The following is a 13,082-nucleotide window of genomic DNA, read 5'->3' on the forward strand; positions in this document are numbered from 1 at the left end:
TTGGAATAGAGTTTGGAGAGGGCGTTTGATTAATTCAGACCTACGTTTTGAATTTGAATTACATTTTAAAGAAATTAGAACTACATTTTGGAAAATTTGAACTACGTTTTGATAAATCAGACATTGAATTTTGCAATTACATTTTGATTTTAACATGGACTTTTGCTGCGTATGGCACCCCATACTTTATTATTATCATATTTAAAACATTGTTTATTATCTAAAAAGAACCAAATAAAAACTTGTACGCCTAATATACTACCGATCAAATCGTCCGGTGTATAGCCTATTGCAAGGTAAAAGATTGTCTAATGTAGTAGGCCAATATACTACGCAACCTATGTACAGAAAAACACACACATGTAATGTTGGTGGCGCACTTCACATCTTGTTCCCTGTGCTGAAGATGAAAAAAATTGTTTTTCCTCTATTATCGGCATTTTTTAGTCGATTTTCATCACTCTTTAACAAAAAAAAAAATAAGAAAAAGAGAGGCAGCTAGAAAATCAGGGTTGGGCGGTGAAACTAAACAAGTATATTTTTTATTTTTCGCAATGACAGAAATATAAATGATTGCTGTCTGTAATGAATGAACTGTAGATGAATGAATAAAGTTCAAATATTGAATCAACATGGCTTTTATCACTTTTTGGAATATGTTTTATACGTCTTCTTGTAGTATCATTATTGAAAAATTATCTTACATAGTTCGCAAACTGCCCATGCAGTTTGATACAACATTTCTTTAAAATAATTAACAAACCTTATAAAAACAATGCACACAAATATGAGGCTTAGATGGTTGGAAATATGTCAATATAGAATAGTTTGAATTAGCTTTTTGTCATTCATTCTTTATTTAACCTTCAAAAGCATAACAAACACAGAAAGTATAAATGAAATGGCAATCATCTAGGAGCCAAGGAATAACAAAAGCAATTACATATTGCTGTAGTTCACATTGGTAATCGATATTATGGTTATATTGCTTGTACTAGTTGCTTTTTCTGACTGCTTACTTTGGATATGTGCCCTGAATTCTTTCCCTGGATGCATGCCCTGCTTGCTTACCCTGGATATGTGCCTAAGATGCTTACCCTGGATATGTGCCTGAGATGCTAACCCTGGATAGGTGTCTCAAATTCTTACTCTGGATGTGTGCTCTACTTGTTTACCCTGGATATGTGCCCTAGATGCTCACCCTGGATATGTGCCCTAGATGCTCACCCTGGATATGTGCCCCAGATGCTTACCCTGGATATGTGCCCGAGATGCTTACCCTGGATAAGTGTCTCAAATTCTTGCTCTTAATGAATGCCCTGAATTCTTACCTTGAATGTGTGCCCTAATAGCCCTAAATCATACAGTGTTGTGTACTTAATTCTAAAGAAGAATGTTCAAAAATGAAAATAATGAGCAGCTCACCTGAAGAAGTTCATAGAGAGATACATGTTGCAATGGCACACCATCAACCCTGCTTGGAAACATAGCAGAGTGCAGAGTGCCAAAGGAGCGCAATGAACTCTCCAAAAGTTCATGATCCACTTTCCAGAGTTCCTCATCAGAGTTTTCAACAGGAGTCATTGCCTAGTGAAATTAGAATACCAAGTCAAAAGAAAACATAAGATTTTATTAAGATCCATCGCTCTACACAAAAATAATTAAAATGAATTTAATATACTAAATGTGATTCTTAGGTTTGTATGCTTACATAATGTACACAACACATAAAAACATATGTAATGTTACTAACTGAACACATAAAGCATCAATGTGAAAACACAACTGAAAAAATTATGAAAATGATATCACTATTAGACAGTGCTTTTCATTTAATTTTTAAGACATGGTATTATAAATATGAATATCAAAATGCTGTACATTACTTAAACATAAGAGATTACCTGTTTAAGGGTACCTGGTGCATACATTAGTGTTGCCATGGCAGCTAATGCCCTACCAGCTTCTAGCAATGACATCACAGTTGGTTGAACTGTTTTTAGGAACACTCTGGAGCAAGCAAGGCTAGTTTGAAACATGCAACTTGGATCTGTATTCAAAGAATATTAAATAGTTGATTGTTAAAATTTTAATACATCTGAACAAAGCATACTATCAATTTTTTTATTTGGTTTCTTTGTTGAACCTTCATGAATTATCTTTCCCACAAATAATTACGGTCAAAACAAATTATTGAATAAAATTTAGTATTAAATAGTTTAATCTAATGAGAATAAGTACATTCTAAACATTACAGCACATTGATCATTATATATTTTGATTATGACATTCATACCACACAGGATGAATGTAACATCCCACATAGAGTTGAACTATCAAGACTTTCAAGTTTCCAAAGTTATCCAAAATTGTGAAATGTTATAAACATTCAGAAACTAAATGTCTTAATAAACTGGACCTTTGCTCTTTAACCTTTAACCTACCTGAAAGGTATTTGCCAACCCATCTGAAGTGAAGCATCATATTTAGCCATGGACATTTGTTAACAGGTAATTCCAACTTGGTAACATCACTGTCACTGAGACAAAGGCTTATTGGATAGAAAAACAAAGTAAATAATTATAATCACTTGTAATATTATAAAAAAACTAGAGTTGAAATAATGAATGAAATTAAATTTAATAAATATTTAATTTTTATTTTAATAATATTAATTTATTTAAATTAATATTCAAATGTTTTGGAGACTGATAAGATTGCAACTTACTCCATATTATCAAGGAATTCATAAAGAACCGAATGTAGATCACGTTGGACACAAAATGCAACAAACTTGCTGTAAAAACTGTTCATATTTAGTTGCACTCTACCTAGAGTTAGAGGATGATGTGATGATATTACACAGTGGATGCGACTCAATCGCTTCAACAACTTATCAAAATCTTGCATCTCCTCTGAAGCAAACACTCCTCGTCTAAGTTATTGAAAAATGAGAGAAATAACATATAATCTCTATAGAATACAAAGGTTATGTGTGTTCTAAATTATAAAGCATACATGCAATAATATAAAACATTCCTTTACTTATAAAGCATTTATGCAATTATAAAGCATTCATGCAATTTTGAATCATTGATGCCATTATAAAGCATTATGTACAGTACTTACAATGCATTTATGCAATTATATAGTCTTCATGTAACTATTAAGCATTCAAACAATTATAAAGCATCAATGCAACTATAAAGCATTTATGCAATTATAAAGCATTCATGACCTAAGTAAGCATTCATGCAATAATAAAGCATTCATGTACTTACAAGCATTCATTCGATTATAAAGCAATGTACTTACAAAGCATTCATGAAATTATAAAGCATTCATGCAGTTACAAAGCACTCAATCAATTATGAATCATTCAAGCAATAATGAAGATTGCAAATTTGAAGATACAAAATAAATATACAAGAATCAAACTAAATGAACTCTTACGTTGCCAGTTCATCTAAAATCCAGTTCTTCATAAAATCTGGGGCTTCTTCTAACTTGTTAGCAACACTCAATTCTAGTGGATGATTAATAGGCATTTTTATGGCTGAAGCATCTTCTTCAGCCAATGGAAAACTGGCTTTAATCCATGTTTTAATCTGTTCCCAATCTGCACGCATTGTCAAATACTGCCACGCAGACTCCATGGAAATTTGCTCTTCTGGAATGATGTCTGGAGCTTGAAAACAAAATTTAAATTAATTGTACAAAAAAGAATATGTCATGCTACAATGAGTGTAAGGTTTGTCATTAGGAGCCAAAAGACAAATTTAAGAAAGATTGAGCTCTGCAGTCAAGAAAGCCTTTCTAGGCTTAGTTTGTTCAAAGCATTTTACATTTGTTGCATGGTGTATGCCAAGTAGAATGGCAGAGCGGTTAAGGCTGGGCGCCGTAACGTACAGCCATAATATCGGCACTGGTTCGAACAGCTCATTCGTCTATGTTTCTGGTGGTGGAACAAGTTGGAAGAGATGAGTACTGGGTCACCCTGTTATACTGGTCCATACAGCCTCTGTTGTTGATAGACGAGAGTAGTTGGCACTATTTTACAAGGTAGCTCAGGCACAAATTGATCCTTAAGGGAGAAAGTAATTACTATACAAGAGAGTCCACACCTCAAGCACTTTGAGACTTTGCGCTACACACACACACACACACACAAACACACTACTTTTTTCCCAATACACAATTACAAATTCTTGAGCACAGCCATATTACACAGCTGATTGTAGGTTACTAGGTTTGTCGAAAGTATGTTCGACAATGGTTTGGTCCCCAACATGCTTCCAGGCATCAACCAAGATTATCCACACCCAACCAGGGTCCCAAGCTGGAGGAAGCCACTTCCCAGGAGATCTGGTTTTAGAATTTATAGTTTATACTTATCACATCCAACTGGATTTTGCTGGAGATGGTGATAGCTATGACCACCTTACTCGCAGGAGTGCAGCCTTAGGCGAGACTTTTTTTATTATATGTTTCGCGTACTTATTTTTTAATATATCATCAGAGGAGGGCGGAATAAAAATAAAAATTAAATTTTGTTTTCTTATTTAGCAAATAGCTTTGCCGAAAACATCCAGACGGAGGAGAAAATAAAAATAAAATTTTATTGGTGAATGTAAAATATTTAACATAAAAATAACGCTAAAAAAAAAGATTGACGTTTCGACTCCTTCATGGTGTCATTTTCAAGATCAAATGATGAAGTAAAAAATATACAGCAACTATAATCAATAGAAAAAAGCTAATCTACAATGTCAAAGCTTTTTATCTAACACAGGGATTAATATCCCACTGTTATGAACTTTGACATTGTAGAACCAAGTCTTCTCAAATATGGATTAAAAATGGAGATACATTGTATACATCTGGTAGCTATGACCACCTTACTCGCAGGAGTGCAGGAATTCTGCCAATTTCTGAGACTTATTTAGCTGGGTGTGCCCTACCACCCTTGAAAAAGCAAAAATAATTACACTCAAGTAGATAAAAATCACCTCATATCACCAAGCTCTGCAAGCTGGCACCCCCTAAATCATTGAATTTCACTTTTCAAGATTCCCAGATACGCTACTGCCTGTGGGAGACTTGTTAGTCATACATTACTAATAGTTTTGAATTTGGGCGATTCGAGTGACTGAGTGGTAAGGCAGGGCCACCACTAGCTGCAGCCTTAACATCGGCGCTGCTTCTAGCAGCTCTTCACCTATGGCTCGTTTGGTAGAACCAAGTCTTCTCGAATAAGGATTTAAAATCGAGGTCCAATGTATACATCTGGCTCGTGTGTACTTTAACGTACCCATTGCATCTTTCGGAAGAGTAGGGGTTACCCCAATGTTATGGTTCATTTCAGCCCCTGTTGTTGTTACTGATATTATTCCTATTACTACAGTATTACTAATACTATCATATTACTGTTACTCATATTGATATTATGCCTATAACTATTACTAATTCAATAATATTACTGTTACTGTTATTGATATTATGCCTATAACTATTACTAATAATATAATATTACTGTTAATGTTATTGATATTATTCCTATTACTATTATTATTAATATCACTTACTGTTATATTATGATTATTAAGAAGACGGTGGTGATGGCAACCATGACACCGGAGGCGATGATGGTCAAAAAGATTGTGATTATCATGATGAGGATCTTATAAATTGTTGATGTTGCTAACACGAAAGGTGATCAATGAATTTGAACTGATAACAACAAATGAGACCAATCACACACCTTTGGAATCTTGCTCACTTATCCTTTCAAACAAGATCCTCTCCCTAGTTTCTTTGTCCCAGTGTATCACCCATTCCAGTGGAAGGTTGGTATGATCATGATCATCAAGGATGAACGAGTCTACGTCCAGTGAGGGTGATGGTATGCTAGCCTCTCCAAGGGTAAAGGAATCAATATCAAGTGAGGTTGATGGTATACTGCTCTCATCACATGTAGAAGGATCTACATCAAATGAGGGTGATGGTGTACTGGCCTTACTCTCTTCATGTGGAATGCATGCAATTATCATTGGTTCCTTCCAATGTCTAATGAATAATTTAAAAAATACAGTATAATACACAGTTTTATGATTTTCAAAATATTGACCATGTGATATTAGAATTGTTTAAATTACTATATTGATTAAAAACATTGAGTGAATTGTCCGATTTCGACAACCTCACCAAAATCAGTCAATATAATTCATTTTTCAAAGTTTTACAAACTGAATGAGGATGGGGCTTTACTATGAAAGTGCTAATTCCGGGAATCTAGAGGTGCCATATCCTTAAAATGTACTCATCTCAGCCCCAACCATACAGTATCCACTTGTGAATTTTGTTTTTTTTTAGCGAAAAATATTTTTTCCTTTTTGTACATTTTTTAAAGTACATTATTAATTTTTCTTTTTGGTTTATGTTGCTATGAAGCATACAGTATATTTATCTCATCAGTATTAAGAATATTACATTATGAATGAAAATATTTTAATTCCTTTTACTGTATAAGTAATTATTTCTTCAGGTACTTACTCATTCTGTCTTTCCATTGCTTTCAGTGTTGCCTCTTCAAAGCTATGCTTTGGGTAAATTTTCTCAAAATGATTTATAAATTCAATTGCAGCTATCTCTTCCACATCAAATTCTCTCATCTTCTGTAATTCACAAATCTGCAAGACAAAAATAACATTTTGATTGTCTATAGACTACAGGAAATAATTGATAAAACATTTTCTTAGATTGAGATAATATTATGAATAAGTAACTCACATAAATATGCTGTTAAAAAGAAACCAAAACTGTATATGGTGGACATAAGATATAGATAAGCATTATCTGTTATCATGCATTGTCAATACATTTAAAGAACTTGCAACTTTAACATTGCATAATCTTGTGCAGGGCTTGAAATTAAGGGTTATTTGGTCGCATTTGCGACCTGATTTTTTAAGGTGCGACAAGGAATTCAACTTTGTCGCGCTCAGTGCGACAAGGTCATTTGATAGCGCGAGTAGATTTTGTAAGTGGCAGGAAGGTGGTTTCCCTCAAAATCCCAATTATTTACAACTTGTACAGCCCATTAAATTTCAAACGATCGTATACAGTTTGACTCATACGATGTAAACGGCCCAGATCAAGCAATAATCAAAATTTAACTCTAAATAGATCGTAAATAAATACAATTAGGCATCATCTGGATGATTATATTCAAAGTACTACTGGTATTAAGGCAAACATCTTTTATTGAAAACCAAACAAATTATCTAAACCTCATACATTATGAAATAAGATTACGCTTCTTCAATCACATGGCTGATGATAACAAAGGGTATAAAATACTCTTTGATGATAACCTCAGCCAGACTTCACGGAGTAGCTATAGTTTAACAACATGCATCTCAATGAGCAACATCTTGAAATTTACAACAAAAAAAAACAAACAAATAGGTCTCACAGGAAATTTTGAAACCTAATTAAATGAAATAGTATAGAAAGCAACTCATTTACTACCATTTATTTACTGAACGAGCCAGTCGGCTTCTGACCTACTTTTGTTCGTATCGGCGGCGTACAAAGAGTCTAATGACTTAGTGTCTGGCAACCTCGGTGTCTGTGTCTACCAGGAGGAGCCTGGAATTGGGAATTTTCTCACTGAATGTAGTAGACGGTAAGCAGAGTTATTTCATAGGCAACTAGTAATGGGCCTCTATCAAACAATTTATTTCGTTCTTAACAAGGTATCAGCAGAAAGTAAGCAAAATGATTGTTTAATCGTGTTTTGAAATAATATAAAAATTGAATTGTATATAAATGAATATTTAAAGATTAAATTTTAAAGGTGGAATTAATAAAGTGCAACAATTGAATTAATTGGTTAATTTAATCTATAAGATATATAAAAAAATATATAATTCTACAAGGAATGTTTCTTGTTTTGACAACAACAAAAAACGTAACAACAAAACAACAACTGGTAGCAGGCCTTCCAATTACGAAACTACTGTATATTTCGTGGAGTAACATCCCAAACCATGTGTGTGCCCGACTACACCGGCTGGCAAATAAGGTATGTTGAGTCCATTGCAAGTTGTAAACCAATCAGAATGCTGGGATATTACATCATTCGAGGCAACTTGCAATGTTTGGGATATGTTACTCCGCGAAACCTTTGTAAACACTAGAAGTGTGACGATGTTCTCTGGCGATTAATACTGAAGTTTCGAAGTTGGAAGGCTAACAGTTTTTTGTTTTTTGTTTTTTTCCTTTTTTTTAATAATTCTCAATAAAAACAACCATTGAACAAGAAAATGAAACTATAGATCGTTATATATGTAGGTATAAGATACTTTTCTGAAGTTGTACAGGCCCAGGCCTAATGTTCTAGCTTACATTATAACCTAAATAAGAAGTGTCGCCGGCTGACTGTGTGATGCCGATTTTTCGGGCTTAAAACAAAGCCTAAATGGCCTTTGACAAGTGGGGAGCTGGAATCTCAGCACTCTCGAAATTGGTGAAAACTCTGGAACTCTGTTTAGGTTGAAATTATTATGTGTTAATTGATTTAGAGTTATCTCATAAAGAAAAAAATCCATCTACGCATATTAAAAATAAATCAGCCAATTTCCGCGCAAATGTTGCAGAAAAGTCGGCGGGTGGCTATTGTAACCAATGTATAGGCATTCGCAGTGTTAATGCGATTCTGCGGACCTATTTTCTCGAAATTTCCTGCACAAATGAAGAAAAATACTGAAAAATTTAAAGAAAGTGTACAGAAAATATAATTAATGTTTCAGTAATAATAATTAATAATTTTATAATCAACATATCAATCCACTTAAGTAACTGCAGATTTTGGCAGTCCATTGACTAGACAGTTTAGCTAGCACATTATTACTACTCATGTTTTTCTTTTTTATATTGTGTATATCTGTTAATAATTAACAGAAATTTGTAATTTTCTTAGAAATATTCCTAACAATTGAAACTTTCCATGAAATACTTTCCTTTTCCTTCCAGTTAGGTTGAATCTTTTACCTTGCACCTTTTTCCTTTACTATCTCTTTAATATCTATTTTCTTTTTAATATTGTTTCATCCTTTTTCTTATTTCATTTTTGATACTTACCTTTCTTTTAGTTTTTTTCATTGTCATTTTCTTTCCACCATTTTACTTCTTTCTTTTTTTTTCTTTCCTTCCTTTTGTTATTTCTTATTTATTATTTTTGTTTTTTTCAATTTTTAAAAATCTCTTCTCTTTTTCTTTCATGTCTTCTTTCTTGCATAATAATCCAGTGTAGGTGTTGGTGGGTGGGGGTTTGTTAGGAAATATAAAGAATAAAATATTGCGCAGCGCTTATTATCTTAGGGGATGCGAAAAGGATGGGGAAATATACTAAAAAAATTACTTGTGCTACCAAATTTTTTGGGGGTTGCCAGAAAATGTTGGCAGTGCTACCAAGGAAAAGAGTTAATTTCAAGCCCTTTGTGTTTACAGCTCGTGTGTGAAGGGAGCAAGATGCCTATTTAGATTATTTTTTATTACAGTATATGAAAATAATATAACAATGAAAATAATAATTAAATAAATGCATGACAACAAACATTATACCCTAAAATATTGGTCTCTTTTAAATGACATTCACTTTATTCGTTTTATTTCTGTTTAATTCAAATGATGCCCCTTTATTATATCGCCTTTTTCTTCCCAATTTTGATGTAATTGTAATTGAATTTTGTGCAATGCTTGGATAATTGTTTTTTTTTCCTTTCCTTCTTCAATTTGTATATTTGATAACCGCTGGTCCCATGTGGATTTACGTTAAAGAACGCAGTACACTCTTCGGAAAAGAGTAGGGGATTGTCTCCCAGTGTACTGCCAATCACCACCAGAAGGATCCTACTGGAAATAAGTCTTCTTCTAGACTTTTGTGGGCTATCCTTGACGTTTACACCGAATAAATCTAATCCAATGTACATGCTTTTACAGGTGGTAGTGGGGTATCAATAGTAGGAGATTTGTTGTCTTTAGTCTGTATATCTCTTTGTGAGATAGTTCAATTTATTGATATACAAAGAAGTTGACTTTCCATCTACATTTCCTTGAGAACAATTACTGATAAAATATTGTGAAACCAAAGAAAATGTGACCCATAAATGTGTGTCTTGTCCATTTTGCTGTTATAAATCTATACGTGCAAATTTAAGCAACCCATAAGACAAATCATTAGATGCTATGTAAGTTTGTCATTTAATACTGGCATTTTTGGGACACAGTTCCTGAAATGCAATTTACTATTTTTATATTGAATTTTGAATATATATATTATATTGAATATTGATATTTTTCCATTGAATCTTTTGTATTTGTCTTTTTAAATTGTAATACAAACAATTTCAGCCTTAGCTGCTGTTTGTAATTTGTGTTTTTTTATACCGAATAACTAAATTTAAAAAAAAAATACTAAGTTGAGAACTCTGGGTAATCCTTAGGCTGTCTATGTTTCTAACATTTATCTAAACTATATATACACATATTATAGATATGCAATATCTAAAGTTAAGTGCAGAAGTATCAATACCATACTATCGTAAAAACTATTACTATCACAAGATCACAAAGACACTTGTTATCACAGCTCTTACATCCCACCCCCAACCCAATAACTGAAAAAACATAAAAACAACTCACCAAAAAATCTCTGACCCTTCTATCGGTTGTCTGCATGCAAATGTGCTTCAACTCAACATTTACATTGAAGCCCTGAAAAAGAAGTATTTATTTCAATTAATTTTGCAAAATTTACACACTACAGCATGCTGCAAAAGCAATCTTCCACTCTCTTTCCCCGGTATTCTTAAAACGAACTTTAGTCGTAGTTCAAGCTAAAACTTTAAAATTACGTCATTTCGTATTCTTAAAACGAACTTCGACTAGCACTACGACTAAATGATGTGAACCTCGACTAAAATGATACCTCCGCTGGCCGATTTTTTTAGTCAGACTAGGGTCAGGCTAAAGCGCTGACTTGAAATATTTACCTCACTAAAAACGTGTTTTTTGTAACTCACGATAAAGTGAAACGAATAAAAACAATTGTATATGCAGGTTTGATATATCTTCGGTGTGTTAAACAAAAGAGACATCAAGTTTAGCTTCCAAAAGGAGAAATTTCACTAGCCACATGCGATAGTTCCTGATTTGCATGTAATCTCCTCGCGTTGCAATCACCTAGCTTCACCATAACAACAAAGATGGCGCCGCCCTCGCTCGGGCTCAACTATAATAGTTCTCCAACGAAAGCAAATTTTTAGTGTCTGTTCAAATTCTCAATTGTAATATGTTAACAACTAATATAGTTATTATTATAGACAATTAATTAAGGGAATGATGGTCTATTTTGAATTAAGAGGAAATACGTTTTTGAACCACAGACGGCAGCTTAATATTCATCCGCGTTACCGGATCTCTAAAATTTCGTCTGCTATTAAAGTTAGCCCTTTTCATTGGTTAATTTGATAGTCGTGGCTTGCCAGTCGTCTTCAGTTGAACTAAAACTAGGACTTGATTTAGTCGTAGTTAAAACTTCGACTACATTGTTTGTGAATACAAATTGAAGTTAAAGATGCAACTAGCACTAAATGAAGTTCTAGTTCGAAGTTCGACTAAAGTTTGTTTTAAGAATACGGGCGTAATTGATGATTTACCATATTTAAGAGAATCTTTGAGGCCTTTTTCAGATCACCATCAATCAAAGATCTTAGCACCAGTGACCTACTTATTTGAATCAGTTCATACATACTGTTGCTAGGTACAACCGTTTCCATAGCAATATGTTTATCCATGGATATGTTGCTAGGTATAGCAGATTCCATAGCAACAGGGTGATCCATGGTCTGGTAAAGATAAGCTTGCGCAAGTGGAAGGCATGAGTTTAAAATTGCAGACTCCACAATAGCCTAGAAATAAATAGAAACAATATCTAAATATAGTTCAGTTTAGAAATAGACTTTTAAACATATTAAAATTAACTTATCAATTAAAAAAGTTAAAATGATATTTGCAAGCCTGATGTGTGTCTGTAATTCATAAAATGGTCTGTAACCACAATAATTGTCATCATTTTTCAATTTCAATAAAATTTATGACTCACTTTTCTTGATTTCAACCCATATTTTGTGATGGCACTTTGCGTTTGCTTGCCAAACCAGTAATAACCTTTTAAACATTCACTTTCAATTAAATCTACAAGACAAATAATTTAGTCATGAACAATATATTTTCAATCCAGAAACTACCTCAAATATTCCTCAAACAACACAAAATTTACATCAAACAAAAAAATTTGAAAGTCTGAAAATGTACCTTTTTGGTGCTGCACATCCTCTATTGTTTTAGAGCACCATGACGGAGCATCTTTTAAAAAACCTCTTAAGTCACATGCATAACCCATAAGTCTCTGTGATGTAGTTTTGATTTCTTTAACTCTGGCAGTTTTAACAACACAATCCACTTGAAGTAATGTCTGTGTTTCCCAAGTATTTTGGATAAGATGGTTGACAAAGGTTAAAGCTAACTGGACAAGTTGATCTGAATATTGCTTAGACTGTGGTTCACTCATGTTGTCTACAATTGATGTTAACAATAAATCAATGGCTTCCCAGAGTTCTTTAATATCAGTTGAAGTACTGCTTATCGGCTCACTATCAACATGGTTTCTAAAAACTGACATAAAATTATATTGTTCATAAAAAAGTTTTTTTTTTAAATTCACATTCAACAGGCTGGTGGAATCCTGCCATCTGAAAGAGATTGAACTTTTCCCCCTACAATTGTAAGGTGAGCACTTCCAAACCCACAGCTTCATTAAGTATTATCTTTCAATTGATCAAAAAATAATTTAAAAATTTAGGATGTTTCACCTCCTGATTGATACACAGAAATGCTTGTAAACAAGTCAGGCAACATGAAATTGTTGATTGTTTTGACTCCATAGCTTCATCAATCATTAGTTTGGCTGTAGGAAAATAAACAAGTTACATTTCGCCCATAAATGGCTAACGTTA

At 33.3% G+C, this 13,082-nt stretch overlaps 1 protein-coding gene across 1 annotated transcript in view; it reads right to left on the reverse strand.

The window, feature by feature from the left end:
- Positions 1-13,082, reverse strand: part of LOC117119771 (spatacsin-like) — a 64,169-nt gene that overhangs the window by 39,432 nt on the left and 11,655 nt on the right. The window contains exons 7-17 of the mRNA XM_033264660.1: positions 12,382-12,741; positions 12,170-12,261; positions 11,724-11,975; positions 10,708-10,779; positions 6,553-6,689; positions 5,762-6,066; positions 3,454-3,688; positions 2,729-2,935; positions 2,445-2,551; positions 1,905-2,050; positions 1,426-1,587 (exon numbers count right to left, since the gene is read on the reverse strand). Of these exons, the coding sequence (XP_033120551.1) occupies positions 1,426-1,587; positions 1,905-2,050; positions 2,445-2,551; positions 2,729-2,935; positions 3,454-3,688; positions 5,762-6,066; positions 6,553-6,689; positions 10,708-10,779; positions 11,724-11,975; positions 12,170-12,261; positions 12,382-12,741 (2,075 nt within the window). The remainder of the gene's footprint in view (positions 1-1,425; positions 1,588-1,904; positions 2,051-2,444; positions 2,552-2,728; positions 2,936-3,453; positions 3,689-5,761; positions 6,067-6,552; positions 6,690-10,707; positions 10,780-11,723; positions 11,976-12,169; positions 12,262-12,381; positions 12,742-13,082) is intronic.

The sequence above is a fragment of the Anneissia japonica genome, unplaced genomic scaffold (genome assembly GCF_011630105.1).
Source record: "Anneissia japonica isolate Jap-2015-1 unplaced genomic scaffold, ASM1163010v1 scaffold724_len3256291_cov202, whole genome shotgun sequence".
NCBI lineage: Eukaryota > Metazoa > Echinodermata > Crinoidea > Comatulida > Comatulidae > Anneissia > Anneissia japonica.